This window comes from Neophocaena asiaeorientalis, unplaced genomic scaffold (genome assembly GCF_003031525.2).
Source record: "Neophocaena asiaeorientalis asiaeorientalis breed wild unplaced genomic scaffold, Neophocaena_asiaeorientalis_V1.1 scaffold132, whole genome shotgun sequence".
NCBI classification, from domain to species: domain Eukaryota; kingdom Metazoa; phylum Chordata; class Mammalia; order Artiodactyla; family Phocoenidae; genus Neophocaena; species Neophocaena asiaeorientalis.
In genome coordinates, this window is record NW_020173393.1 from 4583466 (window position 1) to 4602171 (window position 18706).

At 43.8% G+C, this 18706-nt stretch overlaps 1 protein-coding gene across 1 annotated transcript in view; it reads left to right on the forward strand.

Annotated features, from left to right (window-relative positions):
- PTPRT (protein tyrosine phosphatase receptor type T) overlaps positions 1–18706 on the forward strand; it is a 754628-nt gene that overhangs the window by 655168 nt on the left and 80754 nt on the right. The window contains exon 17 of the mRNA XM_024746810.1: positions 10892–11082. Within this exon, the coding sequence (XP_024602578.1) occupies positions 10892–11082 (191 nt within the window). The remainder of the gene's footprint in view (positions 1–10891; positions 11083–18706) is intronic.

An 18706-nucleotide genomic window follows, 5' to 3' on the forward strand; every position in this document is an offset into this window, starting at 1 on the left:
TGCTGGGCTGGTTGTTTTTTAGTGTGAGCACAACTCTGGAGCGAGGGAGAAATTCCAAATCATGCCCTGCCCAAGCTGGAGTCACAACAAAGCTGTAACCTTCAGTCTGACAGAAACACACCCTTCCCCACACAATCTGTCATCCCCCCTGTACAAACCTGTCTCAAAAGCCACCCTAGAATCCCTCTGTTTCCTGCTTGCAAGAATATCAAAGCCATACAATTTACTTTTCTTTATTATTTCTGCTTCAAGTAACTTACTAAGCAGGACATGTTCCTCTACGTTCTTTGGAATATCCTATCTATACTAACACGAACAGCCATACACAGACTTTTCTACTAATAGTATTAAATGACTTCACAATGATAACATTGTGTAAACTCACATTTTCTTCTTAATATACTTCATTCTCATCTGATAAGCAGTATAATCCCCAGGAAGCCATTCCTTACCAGCCAAAATTTGTACCATACTTTATCATCTGTTTACAAAATCCTTTAGGCACATGTATCACTGCCTGCTTGTGGGGTATTTTTCTACTCATCGAAGTTCAGATAGTCCGTTACTTCAAACAGAAGTGCAAGTGGATGGTGACTTAGGCAATAATTAAACACTGGACTTAGACGTTACAGAAAAGAGTTTGTGTTCCTGGTGAGCTGAAACATTTTAAAAGTTCAGCATTATACCCCTTCTCCTTTGTGGTTCAGCAGTATATTTCCAAGATCCCATACGTACCCCTCAGCTTTGTTCTCTCCTTTCCTAGTTTGATCACTGAGCAGTTAAGACCAAAAGCATCCTCTTGTTGCTACAGGTCTGTTGCTTCTGGCTCGCCAAGTGATCTTCATTTTTGTTTGAATTAAGTTTATAAAACCTATGCTGTGAACCCTGGTATCAGCGCTTTTGCTGTCTTGTTTTCCCGCTGATTTTCATGAAATTGTGACAAAATGAAAAAAAAAAAAAAGACTTTCAAAGTCTTTTTTTTTTTAACAGTGAAATCCTTTCTTCAAGCACAGTCATACCTAGAAGTCTATTTTTTTTAACATCTTTATTGGAGTATAATTGCCTTACAATGGTGTGTTAGTTTCTGCTTTATAACAAAGTGAATCAGTTATACATATACACATGTCCCCGTATCTCTTCCCTCCTGCGTCTCCCTCCCTCCCACCCCTCTAGGCGGTCACAGAGCACTGAGCTGATCTCCCCATGCTACGCGGCTTCTTCCCACTAGCTATCTATTTTGCGTTTGGTAGTGTATATATGTCCATGCCACTCTCTCACCTCGTCACAGCCTACCCCTCTCCCTCCGCATGTCCTCAAGTCCATGCTCTAGTAGGTCTGTGTCTTTATTCCCGTCTTACCCCTAGGTTCTTCACGACCTATTTTTTTTCTTAGATTCCATATATATGTGTTAGCATATGGTATTTGTTTTTCTTTCTGACTCACTTCGCTCTGTATGACAGAAGATGTGGCGCATATATACAATGGAATATTACTCAGCCATAAAAAGAAACGAAATTGAGTTATTTGTGGTGAGGTGGATGGGCCTAGAGTCTGTCATGTAGACGTCTATTTTATCAAACAGATAAAACCCATCTACCTCTGGCTGCAGCAGAGGTGAGGGAAAACTCAAGTGTTTGCTGAGCATTGCACACGCGTGTGCACACACACACACACATGCACACACGCACACAAAACCCCCCATGAGGGTCCAATTCACTCCTGACCCACAGAAGACACTCTGAACAGAGGTCTCCCTTCCAAACTCTGGCTCAGCTCTTAGGTCACTAAGTGCACAGACTAATATAATTCACTTATTCCTTCCCGTGGATACCACATGCATGAAACTCTCCACATTATGATTTACCTAAAATAAAAATAACGATCTCTACAGCTGCTCACTTAAACAAGTACAGACTGATGGCTCCTAACTAAAAGGGCATGAGTCACAAAAGCAAGGCCATAACATGAATGACACCCTCTAAGATCAAGCAGTGCACAGCATGCATGGTCACACATGGCCACCCTGTGGACCCCTGGATTAGAGGAGCCTCAGGAAAGATGGGGCCCAGTTTATGGGGCTCTAGTAGACCACGGGGTTTCACTGAGATACACTTTTCTCATTATTGCTACAGTCACCCAGAGTCCAGGAAGCAGCCCAGAGAAACTCAAAGGCCAGTGTTTTGTTACATGAGGGATCCTTGGGCTGGAAGTACTTCTGCATCTTGGCTGTGGTGGTCACAGGAATCTACACCTGTGATTAAATTACATACAGCTGTGAACACACGCGCACAGGTGCACGTAAAACTGGTGAAATCCAAGTAAGTTCAGTGGAGTGTGTTCGTGTCAGTTTCCTGATTGTGATGCTGTGTATAGTTATGTAAGATGGTATAACTTGGGGAAAACTGACTGAAGGGTATATGGGGCCTCTCTAAGTTATTTCTTACGACTGCATGTGAATCTACAATTATCTCAAAATAAAACTTTAAGAAAAAGCTGGTGCTCTGGTAAAGGGCTGGAAGGTAACTTCTGACCCTGGCCACATCCATCAGAGTCTTCAGATGTGTTTCATGTTTTTCCCAGTTACTCACTCGCCGATCCAAGCATGTGATAAAAGTGTTCTACCCGTTTCTAGAAACTGTGAAGTGGTTTTTATGTGTCTTTTTTCTTAATCATTTTTGGCAGACGTTTGTCTAATTTATCAGTGTTTTCGAAGGAAAGAACCAGCTTTTGTTTTTCTTCAGCTTCTCTGCTGTGTCCTTAACTTCCATTATGTCCTATTATCATTTGTTCTTATATTTATCTACTTACTTTCAGTGACTATATTTTTCATCTCTAGAAGTTAAATTTGTATTTTGCAAAGTCACTCATCCTTTCTCCATGATGTGTTGCCTTATTGCTGTGGTTCACAGTCCTTCCATATTCTCTTTAATCAATCTAAGTGTATTTATTTTATTGTCTCTTAGACAGTTTTATTATTTTTCAGTCCTTGGCAGGCGTATCTCTCTGGGTGTCATGTCTGCTGACGCTCCCTTGTGGGGATAAGCTTGCTCACGTGGCTTGTCATTCTTTACATTTTATTTTTCCGCTATGAATTCATCTTTAGTGGAGGCGGTTTTGTGCCGCGGGAATTAACATGTCTTGGATTATGAAAATAGCTCTATAGAGTGGTTCTCATTTGCTTGTCAGGACAGGAAGATTTTCTGTGGTATTACATGGATTTTGTATGTTGATTGCTAGGTTTGCAGTTGCTCTGTCACATGCAGAGCACAAATGCAGACCCCAGACCAAAATGTGGTGGGGGTCCAGAGTTCCCTTTGTTTATTGCCTCTAGCTATTTGAAAACTATAAACCCTTCTTTTTATTCTACTAATTGATACCTTTAACTTAAGTGTGCAATACACACATGTGCACACACACAGATATGCACACACACGCTTGAAATTAGATCCTTTACTTAAGAGCAAGATTAAAATAGTATGTATTGACTGTCTATTATAACAGGTGAAGAAGTTGATTTTTTTTCTCGTGATCCATCAGTCACCCATTTCCTCGTTTTTGTTAGTAACATTTCAGAATTTAATCAAGTATTTTTATATTAGATGTTTTTACATAGTTTCTCATTAACAATTCTTTTTTTTTTAGTTCATTGTGTTTCAACTCACATTTATTTTGATTTTAATACTCATATCTATGTTTAACTGATTTTGGTGTATAACAAATCAGTTCTTCTAAAATACAATTTCCTCCGATCTTGTGGGAGTTTTTAACTTTTTTTAACTAAAAAATTGTTTCCTTATTTCCCCACCTCCCCAAGCCTCTAGAAAAGAATCAGAGCCAGTATAATTTCTGAATCTTTGTGCATCAGGGAACATCTTTCTGTAGCCTCACAAATGAAAAACAACTTACATCAGGGTATGATTTTGGAGTCACAGCATATTTCCCTCAAACATTTTGTTCCGGGGCTTCCCTGGTGGCGCAGTAGTTGAGAATCCGCCTGCCGATGCAGGGGACACGGGTTCGTGCCCCGGTCCGGGAAAATCCCACATGCCACAGAGCGGCTGGGCCATGGCCGCTGAGCCTGCGCATCCGGAGCCTGTGCTCCGCAACGGGAGAGGCCACAACAGTGAGAGGCCCGCGTACCGCAAAAAAAAAAAAAAAAAAAAAATTGTTCCAATGATTTTTGGCATTTATATTTGGGCAACAGAAAATATGGTTAGCATTGTTTCTTTTTCTTTATAGATAGCCTTTTTTTCCAGCCTAGATGTTTATCTGAGTATTTCTACATCAATAATATTTAATAACATTATCAGGAGATTTGTTCTAATTTTAAATTGTACATGGAGAGCTCTTTACATTTTGTTCATTTTGGGGTTTTATTCTGCCAGAAAGCTGTCTTTACATTGTATCCTTTATTATTGCATCTATTTTGTTTATTCTGTTCTCTTCTTTAGTAGCAGCAATTATCTTTTATATGTCTGTTTTTTCTCTGAAAATGTCTTTTTGGTGCCTTCACACGTGAACACATATGAGCAGATGATAGATTCCAAGGAAAAAGAAGTCTCATTGTTCTCATTCCCATATATGTTCACTACAAGCTTCTCAAATTAATTCTCCACAAGTTTCTGCCTGTTGCTTATTCTCATTACAGATTCCATTGTCCATTCAAATTCTGCTCCTCCATTTTGGTTTCCTTACCATCGTTCCTTGCCTCACTCAGCAAATTTTCCTCTAGTTGCTTCTTCACTTGATCCATATTTTGGAAAAGCTGTCCTCTTATTGTTTAATCTTTCACTTTCTTTATTCTTCCATGTTTTCTTGAATTTCATGCCATCTAAAATGCATTTCTGTTTTCCACTGTGTAGGTTATAGAAAAAAATCAAATGGGCTTAAACAATAAGTTAATGTGTTATCTTACAGAACAGGAAGTCAGGAGTTAGAGGAGGTTCCATTGATTGGTTGAATGAGATGCCCAAGAATGTCATTAAAGCCCCCCGTCCTTTCAAGCTCTCCACTTTGCCATCTCATGTTGGCATTGCCCTTAGCCTGGATCCTTTCTTGGATGCGAGATTGCTTTAGCAGTTCCAAGCATCAAACCCGCACATGGTAATGTTCAGTAGGAGACAGAAGCCCCTGGAATATCCTTCTTAGAAGTAAGGAAATCTTTCCTAGAAGAAAATAGAACTCCCCTAGTAGACCTTCCCTCCTAGCTCATTGAAAATTTTTGAAAATTGGCAAAGATGATAGGAACATCTGATTGGCTTTAAAAAATCAGGATTTTCCCCTACGTCTTGGAATAGGGTCATCCTCCTCTGAGTCACATGGGGAATGTGTGGGCACGCAGACTCCTTTGGGGGTTCTGCCAGAAAGGAAGAAGGTGAAAGATGGCTGTTGGGTAAACAGTCAACACTGACTACTTTTCTTTTGAAAATTTTATTTTTATCAGCATCCAGAGTGTCATTTTTCTTATTTTTCACATCACAGATTTTTCTGAGACTCCGTATTGTTTTGTTTCTGTTTTCCTTAACTTCGAAGAAGGAGAGGTCTCTAGGGACTGGTGTTTGCCAATAAACAGAGAAGACAGATTCTTATCGTTGCTTTTGCTGTTAAACTGATTGGAATCCTTTTCTTGTGACTTAAACAGGAGAAGTAACGGAGGTTCACAGTCCCCATCCCTATGTGATGTATCTTCCACCATCCTTCCAAGTCATGTGAGAGCTGTGGAAGAAGGAATTCACACTCTCTCCACAAAGAGAAAGATTGATTTCTTTATCAGGAGGAGCAAATGAATCCAGAAGCACTTTCCTATGACTGTTCCCATCTCAGATTTTTTCTAATACTGAATCTGAGTGCTGGGGTACAAAGGTGTTTATCCACCCCCTTTTGTCTTAGCCAATGAAAGGGACTGAGGAAGAGAAAGGGCTTGGAGATGCCCGATGCCCATATTTGCTTGCTAGAGCCTTTGATTCTCTGAGCCCAGGAAAGAAAATGGGAAAAGATGAAGCATTTCTTTTTTGTCTTTCGAGCCAGTGTTACCTTAAGTAACGAAGTAGAACCGTGTCGATTGTCAGTTGTATAATGTCAATTGTATAATGTCCATTTCAGTTCCGCAGAATGTGGCACAGGGGGATGGCATTCTACTTAACTATTAGTTTTACAAGTTCAACCCTATGGAGTTGGTCAGGTTTAAGACAGGGAGAAAAGGTAATTCCTATATAGATATGCACTATTCAACATTCCTGAGGGGATATGAGATGGGGGTATGTGAATCTACTCTTTCTCGAAGGTCACAAGTCTGTATACACCTAATCTTAGTTTAAGTCAGAGCTAGCATATCACACCCCTGATTTTCTATTTCACCGTCATTTTTAATGAGATAAAGTAAAGCAATGGTTGAAAATAGATTTAAAGAAAAACTTTGAAGACATGACTATATAGATATGCACTCTTCAGTGCAGTAGCCACTGGTCACGGGTGGCTATCTATGTTTAAATTAATTGAAATTGGGTTAAAGTAAAAATCTAGTTCCTCAGTCCCACTAGCCACATTTCAAGTGCTTGACAGTCATAGGTGACCAGTGGCTACCATATTGAATGTGCAGATACGGAGCACTTCCATCGTCATATGAAGTTCTGTTGGGCGGAGCTGTGCTGGAGCCGTCTTACACTAGATCAGTGTCTTTTCGAGTTCACTCTAGCTCGAAGTCAGCTCTCTTTAGAACTTGATTTGGCACTGGATGTACACCCGCCCTGTCTAATACTATAGCCACTTAACCATATGTGGTGTTAAGCACTGGAAATATGGCTGGTCTGAGTTGAAATGCTTTATAAGATACACATTGGATTTCAAAGCCTGAGTATGAATACAGAACGTCAAATATATCATTAATAATTTTATACCAACTCTATGTTGAAATATCATTTCGATGTATTGGGTTAAACAAAATTTCTTATTGCAATTAATTTCACTTGTTCCTTTTTGACCTTATTGAACGTTGCTATAAGAAAATTTTAATTGACATACGTGGTCCATGTTATATTTCCACTGGACCTCTTTACCCCCTGTGGAACTCCAGAATGCTCTCCCTTTCGCTGTCTCTTTCTCTAGATCTGTGCTTCCTAGTGCAGTAACCATAAGCCACATGTGTACATTTAAATTTAAGTGAATTAAAATTAAGCAAAGTGTAAAATGCAGTTTGCCCATCACATTAGCCGCATTTCACACACTCAGTAGTCACGTGTGTTCAGTGGCTACCATATTGCACAGCACAGATGCAGACCATTTCCGTCATTGTGGAGAGTTCTATTGGACAGAGCTGGTACAGGTTGTACACAGTGATGGCAAAAACGGCAGAAGTGGGGCGTGGATGCCTAAAGCTTGGGCGATGTTTCCACGGTGCGTAACGCTGCAGCACGTTATCCTCCCACCTCCTGGAGCCCATCTGTTCCACCTTTGTCGGACATGTTTATGCACATCTTACCTCCTCTTCTCTCCTGCAAGGGCTGTGGCAGCGTACCACCCTCTGAACACACTTTCCTCCACCCTCCTGTCTGTACTTATATCTAGCACTGTGCTTTGTACACTATAGGTGCTCAGTAAATATTTGTTAACCGGCTGGAGTGGCAGTTCCTAGCAAGCGATTGGACATATGTGGCTGTTGCTAGTGGGAGATCTCTAATGGCTTGGTAGCAGGGGGATAAAAAAGAAAGAGAAGGTCAAAGCCGGGTTCCCAAGGAAGAAGGAAGAGCGACTGGCAGAGAGACAGAAAAGAGGAAATCGGGGACGGTGGTGACCTGGCATCTCATACACGTCACCATAATCCCTCTGCTCGCGCTAGCAGCCCTTCACGGGCAGCAACAAGACACATTGCGGGGGAATTCACAGCCTTAGACAACAGCTATAGAAAAGGTGCAAAAGAAATCCAAAATATTATTATGTGATAAATAAACATGTAAGGCCTATAAATGAGCAGTTGAAATGGCATGAAAATTAAGGGTCTGGTGAGGAGAAAAATGAAAAATGTTCTCTCCCTGGGCCAGCTGGTTTGAGTTACATTTTATGTAACATGTGTATGTTACATTGTATGTAACATGTGTAGCATGTGGATTCCAGCACCCTTGTTGAATTAGCAGCAGAATCACACATTAGTTTTAAGGCTCCCTCTCGAAAAGGAACATCGTAACGATTTTTAATTGGGGCTGATAAAAATGTAGCATTACTTGTAGGTTCCTGAGAGAAGTGAGTTGTGAAATTGGGTTTTCATTAAACCTAATGATGGAAAATTAAGTATAGTGAGTCTGGTGAAATGGGGTGTGATAAAAGGCATCACTTCTGCATTATCAGGGGTTAATAGGGAATAGGTGAAGTAAGATACATTGGAAAAGGGAGTCCAACTAGTTGAATTAATAAACCTTGAAACTCCCTTGGTTCCGAGTCTTCATAGCATCATTAGCACCAGCACTGACATTATTACAAATGTTACAGCAATACAAGTTGCTAAATTTCAGACACGTTTGTTTTCCATCCCAGTGTTGGTTTTGCTGACACCAAGTTTACAGTCTGTCTAGCAATGTGTTTAGAGGAAAATATCCATATTGGTAGCTATTTGGTTTTGGGAACACTTGGCATCTCACAGAAGTTGTCAGATGCTCTTTCCTAAGGAGCCTATCTCTGCCAGGCAGCTGGTCTCCCAGGCAGCCCAGGTCCCAGGCCCGTGGGTCTCTGAAGATACCTGTCACCATATATGATAGTGGCTTAGGTGGGAGACACTCACAGAGCTCCAGGCATTGACTCCGGTTCATCCTGTCCTGGGAATCGTGAAGTGCAGCATCTAGAGAAGCAAACTCAAGTGCTCCTTTTTTCTCCATCCCCATGAGTGATATTCACTGGAAGGAGGCCTCAGATCCATGGCAGCTGGGACGCCTACAAGAAATAGCATGAGTCTTCAACGAGGAGTCTTCTGAAAATCCTTCAGTGGTTTCCCACTGGCTTGAAGATTCTTAGACATTCACACCTTTCTAGGCTGACCTCACACCGTGTCTCACGGCTTTACCCCCGTCATATTTCCACCCTCTACCTCCACTCCATCATATCTTCCTTGCCCTTTACCTAGATGTGCTTGGCTTTTCCAGCTTCTCCGCTCATGCTTCCAGTGGTTCTTCTTGTCTGTCTACCCTACTAGACCACCCAGCCTTGAGGGTGAAACCTGTATTCTGTGCAGTTCCAGTGTCTACCAGAGTCCCTGGAACAGAGTGGGGTCTCAGTAAATCTAACTCCTGATCACAAGGGTGTGATGGAGAAGGGAAGCTGTGCCTACATTTGCCAGCTCTGTGTTTAAGCAACGCCAGTGAAGACGTGTTACCTGTTACCTCAAATCCCAGGAGAAAAGTAAGCCGTATTTTTCTCATGCTTGTCAGAAAACTTGTGCTTACATCTCACCTAGGCCCTTCTTCCTGGTGCATAAACCTATATATTCTAGATCCTTCTGTTGGCAATCCTTCCTTACTAGGAAGAGTTTTGCTCATGCTATCACATAGGAGGAAAGTTCACTTTTACATACAGAATCAGTGTTTGATGGATTATTGTGACAGAAAGAAACAAGCTGAAAGATACGTGGATTTTGAAAAGACAGGTTGCAGAAAATGAGGAATGTATGCTAGAACTCCCAGGGAAAGAGTGTGGCATAGGCCCCGTGGGGTCTGCCTTGGTCCCTTGCGGTGCCTGAAAACATCTGGGTGAGACACATCAGATCTGGCAGTGCTCATCTTCTGCATGCCACAAACAGGAGGGTCTAGAGCATAGACTGTCCATGTCTTTGGGAGGAGGTTGGGGAGACCGAGCCTGAATGGTTCTGGGTAAGACGAACTGGCCCTGAAAGTTCGACAGTGTATGGCTGGCAGGGAGTTCATAGGGTAAGAAAGTGGTTTTACTGGTCTAAGGGGAGCAGAGGAATTCAAATTCCAACCTAAGCAGGCATCAGTTTTGAGAGTGGCCCAACTAGTAGGGAGCAGTTAACACAATTCAGTGTGTCTAAAGATTATTATCAGGCAAGATTATAGATCTTATACCAAGGATAGATGTATGAAGGACATGAGGCGTAGGACCCAGGCCTGGGAGAAGTAGCTGTCAGGACTGAAGGAGGAGGCTCAGGCTTCCCCACCTGCAAGGTAGGTTCAGCATCACTCCTGGATTAAGAGTGTTAAATTCTGGGGAAACTAGACAGTAGGCAGAAGGTGATCATTGTTGCAGAGCCCATAGCTGGAGAGCAGCTGAGAGGGTCAGGGTCCCTGCTATCTACTGCGGATCCAAGACTGGCTCCAATTCCTCCCAGTGTATGACCCAAAGGAAACAAACTAGTAGAGAAACCAGGTCACACGGGGATGCAAGCAAATGGACCGGAAGCAGACGCATGGCTCTGATCTCCAGGGACCTGAGGCTCTCCTCACCTGCAGGCAGGCACCAGAGACGATTCCAGGTAGTCTGCTTCCTCAACAGGAGGGTGCTCCTAGTATCCATCCTGCCTGGCTTCTCACTGGTTCTGGGATTGGCCTGGATTGGCTGAGACCACCCTGACAAAGTCTGAAGGAAGGACAGAAACAGGCAGGAGATGACAGCCAGCCTGGAACCCTGTCTTTACTCCATCAAGATGCACCCTTGAAGTAGAAACGAGCCAAGGGTTATTGTGTCACTGGTTTGTTTGTTGTTTTCATGTTTAAATCTACCGCCACAGCCACGCCAGGGAAACCGTGTTTCTTTATTCTTTCTGCAGTTCCCTGATCAGCTGAGTCCTGAGTTAGTTCCCTCTGCCTTCCTGAGGGCAACCTAGGGGAGGTACAGAGGACAGAGGACATAACTCTTATAGGTGATGGTCTGTTCTCCCTCCTTCTTTTTGAAGCAGATGGCAGCCGTGGGGAGCTGTCCCAGCCCACCCTCACGATCCAGACTCACCCCTACCGGGCCTGCGACCCCGTGGAGATGAGCTATCCCCGGGACCAGTTCCAGCCCGCCATCCGGGTGGCTGACCTGCTCCAGCACATCACTCAGATGAAGAGAGGCCAGGGCTACGGGTTCAAGGAGGAATATGAGGTAAGAGACCAGCCTGCGGGAAACTGCCTGATGGGCACAGAGGCTTCGTGGGTACTAAAGATACTCAAAGTATGGTCCCGGGTTCAGCAGTGTCAACACCACCTGGGATCCTGCTGGAAATGCACCATCTCAGACCCACCCAGACCTACTGCATCCGTTTAGAGTCACACCTGCCTGCAATGGGAAGATATCAATAGAATGGCTCCAGCCCCCATCCCACATGTTGTAGAAAAGCCAGCAGGTCACCCCTGCCAGTGATTTTCAGCAGGCCTGCTTGCTCCTGGTCACCTCTTGCCTCATGGTCATGCTTCTGTTGTGTTTTCAACACCCCCAAGTCAATATCGCATCTGGCGACTGCTGTCCTCCCTCTCTCGGTACCTGCTCCGCAACCCCAGCCTTGGACATCCCTTACCTTCCTCCCCAGCGAGTCTGTAATGCCAAGGATTCGTGAGTAGTAGTTGTTACTAAGGTTTAGGGAATCACAGAAGGATTGCAGCCGAGTACAGGAAGTACCTGAATACAAGTCCTCCTGAGGTGAGGTTCTGGTCACCAGACAGGTCTCTATCCACTTCCTTCCCAAAAGTTCCTTTTAGTGTCCTAAAATTTTCCCTTTTTTTTTCTCCTCCTTTTTATAGCAGCCAGGAAAAGAACTCCACTCCCTCTACTTTATTATGCAGAACAGTTATAGCTATCTTTATCTCACTCCTTTTGTTTCACTCCTTGCCCTTTAGGCCTCACCTTTTACAAACAAAAGGTAGAAGGAAAAACTCATTAAGATGTTTTCCTGCACTAAAGAGTACCTGGCCCCCAAGAGGAATTTTGCATCCCTCCTGAGCCTGTCTGAATCCAGCTGCAGGCGGCTTTGGAGCCAAGCATCTCTTTCTTCTCTTTTCCTTTCCTCTCTCTACCTCTCCTCCATCCTTCCCAAAATATCTTTTGAGCATTTGCTGTGTGCCAGGCTCTGAGTTAGTTGCACTAGGTTTTGTTGTGGTGGTGGTGGTGGTGGTGTTTGTTTGTTTTTTTTTCTCACATCCATCCTGTGGCCCAGATATGCTAGGTTCAGTTTCACCGTGTGCAGTGAAAATGCATTGACTCAGATGCTACACATTTGGAATTCTTGATACTGCAGACTAAGTTTATCTCTCAGACTGTATTCTCAGAAAGAGCTTACAAAGCAATATTTCAGACGTTGTGTGAGGTCATGAAATTGTGCTAAATTTGGCGGTAGGGGGTGTCCAGACATCCAGATTCCAGTACAACAAGCTGTGTGGCCTGTCGTTTTGCTACCTGAGTTTTAAAGTTCTGTATCAGTTGAATGAAGAGTTTGGATAGGTGATTACTAAGGGCCTGTCTGGTCCTAAAACTTTGAGAGTATAAAACGTGGTAGCAAGGAGAACGTTTGACACACTTATGCAAACAAAAACGTTTATGTCAATGGACATGAGTAATTACCAGCTCAGGAGAACCAGCAGTTAACTTCTTTTGTTTTGGTTTGGTTTTTTGTTTTAACATCTTTATTGGAGTGTCATTGCTTTACAATGGTGTGTTAGTTTCTGCTGTATTACAAAGTGAATCAGCTATATGTATACATATATCCCCATATCCCCTCCCTCTTGCATAGATAGTATTTTTCGGGCTTCCCTGGTGGCGCAGTGGTTGAGAGTCTGCCTGCCAATGCAGGGGACACGGGTTCGTGCCCCGGTCCGGGAAGATCCCACGTGCCGCGGAGCAGCTGGGCCCGTGAGCCATGGCCGCTGAGCCTGTGCGTCCGGAGCCTGTGCTCCACAACGGGAGAGGCCACAACAGTGAGAGGCCCACGTACCACAAAAAAAAGAAAGAAAAAAAAATAGTATTTTTCATATACTCAATCTATAAATTTTGGGAGGATACTGGGATAAGAATTGCAGGTGACAGTCTCATCACCTCACATCCCTGGGCCTTATTTCCTAGGAGGTTGGTTAAATGATCCTGATCTCAGCGGGCCGTGGGGTCCAGCGGCTGGACCTCGGTCCTTGTCTTCTTTGAAAAAAGAATTCAGCAAAGAGACAGAGATTATGAAGCAGATAAAATGTTTATTAGAAGCAAAGTACGTGTGGATGTACACACAGGCAGACTCAGTGAGTCGTGCCCAGTAGAGGGTGTGGCTAAAGTTGCTTATGTGAGGGCAGTTTTCCACGTTCCCTCTGGCCAGTCATCTTGCTCGTGCCCATATTTGGCCTGACTCAGGGCCCTGCCCAATGTGCACGCACATCTTTCAGCCAAGATGAATTCTAGCGTGAGGGTTTCTGGGAGGTTGGGACATATTATGGGCTGGCGCCCCCTCTCACCTTTGACCCCTGAGTATCTTTTCTGCACATGTGTGGTCTAGGATGTCTCCTTGACCATAGGAATGAGAAAAATGTGCTCGCCTTATCTTTTACTCAAGCAGGGCTCTGCTCCTGTCATTATCTTTATTTCGAAGTGTCTACAGGAGACTGTTTGCAGCTGCTTAGCCTGGGGCCCATCTCTCTCCAGCCTCAATCCCAACGCCTTAAAGTATGGGGGGGTGGGGGGCATGTGTGTGTGCTCACACTCACTTGTGTAGACCTGTGTGGTAAGTGAGTGTCAGGAGAAGGTGTGTTGTTTGTAAAGTCGTATTCAATATCATGAAGGTTTAATAAATTATTAGTCATAATATTTAATTTGTTTTAAAGTTTCAAATAGCATTAAGGGACATGTGTGGCTTATCAGAAAGGGGGCCAAGTAGTCAAAGCCTGAGAAACACTGTTCTAAGGACTTGCGGTCTAAGATTTGAAAACAGAAATACAAATACATTTGACGGCTTTGGTGCATTTCCTTCCAGAATGATATCTTTTAAAGGTATCCATACTTATGTGGTGGGATTTGGATTGATTTTTTTTTCATTTATTCTTTTTGTGCCTTTTTACATTTTCCAGGTTTTCTAGCATGGAAATGAACTGCTTTTATTTCTGAGAGAGAAAGCAGTAAATGTTGTTCTATCATTTGAACTTCAACCATAAATACCATTAAGTAGACTAGACTTGCCCTCAGTTAGTTCAAGTTATATTAATCAGTTATCTTGAACGCTCAGCTTCTAGTTAACAGCATTTCCTGATTAACTAGAGGTTAATTGGAAAACATTACTTCATAGGTGTCTTTCCACACTGTCTTTCCACTTCCTTAGACTATAGCTGGATATTGCTTTGATCATCAAGCCTCCTGTGATGTCTGGAATCTACATACTGAACAAAGAATCACGAATCTACTTGAAGACTGTTTCCTATTGTAGATACATGATTCCTGGGTCTTCGATCCTACTATCAAACCCACACGCCATGTGCTCCGTTGCCTGTCACTCGCCTACCCTGATCATTTTTTTCATACAAATTAGTGGGTTTGACAAGTTGACATATAAGGGACCTCTCAGCTGTAACAAGCTGTGTCTTATAAAATTCACTTAAGTTGTACAATCACTTACAAATTTGTTCATTAAATATTTACTGAGTAGTTACTATTTCTAAGAACTGTTCGAGGTATTTGGGATACAACAGAGAGCAAAAATGGACAAAGATACATGCCCTTGTGAAGCTTGTGTTCTAGCAGAGGAAACCCAAGATAAACAATAGACTTAAAGATAAGGAAGTTATTTTACAATAACTTACCTAATGTAATATGTTAGTAAATAATATAGTATGTTAGACAGTGAAAAACACTGTTTGCTGTGTTACAAGCTACCCCAGATCTTAGTGACGTAGAACAGCCAGTTTATTGTGCTCATTGATTCTGTGGGTCAGGCATTTGGACAGGGTACAACAGGGATAGTCTGTCTCTCTTCCATGATGTCTAAAGCCTTGACTGGGAATGCTCTAAGGCTTGGGACTGAAGATCTGAAAGTGTCTTCACTCAGATAGCTAACAGCTGGGATCTCAGCTGGGATTGCCAGCTGGAACACCTACACTCAGCCTCTTCCGGTGGCCTGGGCTTTCTCACAGCATGGTTGCCTCGGGATCGCTGAACTTCTTACATGGTGGCGCAGAGCTCTGCCGGTGAACCCGCTAGCTGACGAGGTGGAAAGTGCGTCACCCCTTGTTACCCACAGTTGGACGCCACACAGCATCACTCCAACCACCTTATATTGGTTATACGCAAACAATACCTGCCTACATTCTGGGGGAGGGGAATTAGACTCCATCTCTTGATGAAGGGAGGTGTAGCTGCAAGATTCTAAGAGAGAATACAGAACAGGAGTAGTGGAAAATATAATCTGTGGGTAATACAGTCTTCCACAAGTAAGTACCATGGGAAATGAAAGAGAAGCGCAAGGAAGGGAGATGGTATATTCCAGGGACATGAGGTGAAGGAGTTCCAGTATTAAACAGGCTGAAAGGGCAGTCTTTAATTAGAATATGAGATTTGAGCAGAGACATGCTGGAAAGTATCTGGAGGAGAAGAGTCAAGATCAAGGGAGTAATATATCTGGCATGTACAAGGAGGTCAAGTGTGGTGTGAGTCCAGTGAACGAGAAAGAAAAGTAATAGAAGGTGCAATTGGAGAAATAAAGGGGGCCTGATCGTATAGTGCCTTATAAGTCATTATAGGGACTTTGGCTTTTACTCTGAATGAAATGAAAAGCCACTGCAGCGTTTTGAGAAGACAAGTGATAATTTTCTGACATTATTTTGAAAGATTGATTCTTGCTGCTCTGTGGAGAATAGACAGAGGGAGGAAAGGGTAAAAGCAGGGAAACCAGTTGCGAGCCCACTGCAGTGACCCAGCAGAGAGACAGTGCTGACACACCCGGGATGTGGCAGTGGCGGTGGAGAGAGGTGGCTGGATTCTGAATGTATTTTAAAGATAGAGCCAACAGGATTTTCTAACACATTACATGTGGCCTGGGAGAGAAAGAGAGGAATCAAGGGTGACTTCAAGGCTATTACCCAAGCCACTGGAAGGATGGAGTTGCCACCAGTGGAGATGGGAAGGCTGCTGGTGAAACAGACTTGGGGATAAGGAAGGAATGGGGAGTTTGATTTTGAACTAAGATGTCTATTAGATATCTCAGTGGAGATGGAAAGTAGGTAGCTGGATATATGAGTCTGGAATTTGGGAAAGAAGCCTGGACTGGGGAGAAAACTTTGGGAGCCATTGACACATAGATGATATTAAAAACACAGAATTTCAACTGTGAGATGTCAGAGCACTTTTCATAGACCAGGCATTGTACTGGACTCTAGAAACTGAGGAGACAAGATAGAGTCCTTGTCTTCTGGGGAGCTTAGAGCTTATTCTTCGAGATGCGCATATAAACTATTTCACTGTTTGGCAAAACGTCACAGTAGAGGTATCCCCAGAGTGCTATCAGAGCCCTTGGAGGTGGGATGCATTAAGCCTAGCCTGAGGATGGATAGCCAGTGGCTTTCTGGAAGACATAAAGCCTAAGCCAAAGCTTGAGAAATAGGAGGGAGCAAAGAAGGAGATGGGGCTGAAATTGTTAGTAGGGGCAGGCATGGGGTGTGGGCAAGGGGATTTGGATTTTATTCCAGGAGCAATGGGGAGCCATTGAAGGGAGCAGGATTTTTTTAAGCTGGATTTGCTTTTATTTTATTTTATTTTATTCTTTAACATCTTTATTGGAGTATAATTGCTTTACAATGGTGTGTTAGTTTCTACTTTATAACAAAGTGAATCAGGTATACATATACATATGTTCCCAGTGGAGAAAAGGGAACCCTCTTGCACTGTTGGTGGGAATGTAAATTGATACAGCCACTTTGGATTCGCCTTTTAGATGCAACTATTTGTCGGAGATCGGGACAGGGAGATCAGAGGCAGGTAGGGGGCTGGGACAGTAATTCAAGGAAAATATGGGTTTGCCTGAACCTGGAGACTGTGCCCCGAACCTAGACAAGCCCACACACATTTTTTCATGTCGAGCCATAAAATCAGCTTGCTGTCTTTAGCATGTAAACTTGAACCTCTCAATGCATATATTTTAAGTTCGGTGACTTGAAATAATGCATGAATGGTCCTGAATTGAGAGTCAGAATGCCTAGATTTAAGCCCTGTCTCTTTCATTAACTATCTGGGTGACCTTGAGCCAGTTACTCCCCCTGTCTGGGCCTCCATTTTCATATTTATGCACTGGGCGTGAAGACATTGGTCAGAGTGATCCAAAGAGTGTTTCTGTCCATGATACGTTGGGAGTCTCAGTGGGAACCAATTGTCCAGGCCAGCTGGATCTCCCATCCCACCTGTAGCTCCACTGGACCCCACTGTCTGGGGCTACCACCCCCGTAGTTATGTCTCAAGTCCTAGCCACCGTGATTGACCAGGGACCTTGGGTTCCTAAGAACTCAAGGAGGCCTAAGGCAAATTAACTGCACTTCCCATACAGATCTGAGTCTTAAAGGCTTTCAATCTTGACTGCACATTAGAATAACCCAGTGAAGTTTTAAAAACACCAACACCCGGGCCATCCTTCAGACCAATCAAATCAGAATCTCTGGAAGTGGGATCCAGGGATCAGTATCTCTTAAGCTCTCCAGAGGACTCTAATGTACTTTCAGGGTTGAGACGCTGGTCTGAGGAGGCCCGTGGAGTCCCCTGCACGTGCCCTGCTTGTGCCCACAGACCCTTCCCCTCACCTGCTGTACTTGCTCCCGGTCACATCCGATGTCCATGGAGGCATGTGAGGACCCCACACATCTGCCCTGCTGTTGGACCACAGTCACATTAGAGTCAAGGGGCTTCTTCACGTGATCCTGGACTGCAGAGTCTTCCCTCCTCCCCCTCCTACCTCCCCCAGCCCAAAGGTGGGGGCACCTTCCCCAGTTACAAACCAAAAATCCTAAGCATGCCATCAAATGCTAGCAGATTGGCTGGAGAGCGGGATTGTCTGTGAGTCCTAGAACGCCAGACACTGTCGTGGTCAGATGAGTATCAAGTTTGGGAAGGATGTGGGGCGATAGGGTGAGGTGACTTTGTGATGGAGAGAAGGAAGAGAAGCATGTTAATCCAGTCCAGTCCAGGCAGCCTGTCATCATAATGAATAGAACAAGCCCAGTAGGGAAACCAGAAGGTATTGGCTACTACAGCTCCATTAAGATTATTTAAGGCAACAAGGACCAGCTGTGAGGAATATGATGCCGCCTAATGAAGAGCAAACAGTTGTTCATTTTCCAGCTCTGGGCAGACACGCCATGTGCAGGGCTTGTGTGGGGTGAGGCCAGTGTTGCCATCTTTCTCTCAGTCATCTAAGTGATGGTGGGCAGGCAGCCTCCCGGTGGAGTGTAACCAAGGAGATGGATGCTTCGGATCTCCCCAGGTGCCCTCTTCTCTGCTCAGAGCCACCTGAGCAGAGACAGAGTGGACCTCCTGCTTCTCCCACAATTTTTTTCTCTCCTCAGTTGGTAAAAGAGTCCCAGAACATGGCACTGCAGGTGATCTCTGAGAGATTCTGGCCCAGCTGCCCAATTTGCAAATGAGTGATTCTTGGGTAGGGGCATGGGGAATTAGTGGCAGAAGCCCAGATCGTGAAAGGGAAAACCATGGTTGTTCTCCACCTCTGGAAACTCATAATGACCGAAATAGAAAGACTTGACTCCACCTGCTCATTTCATTCCAC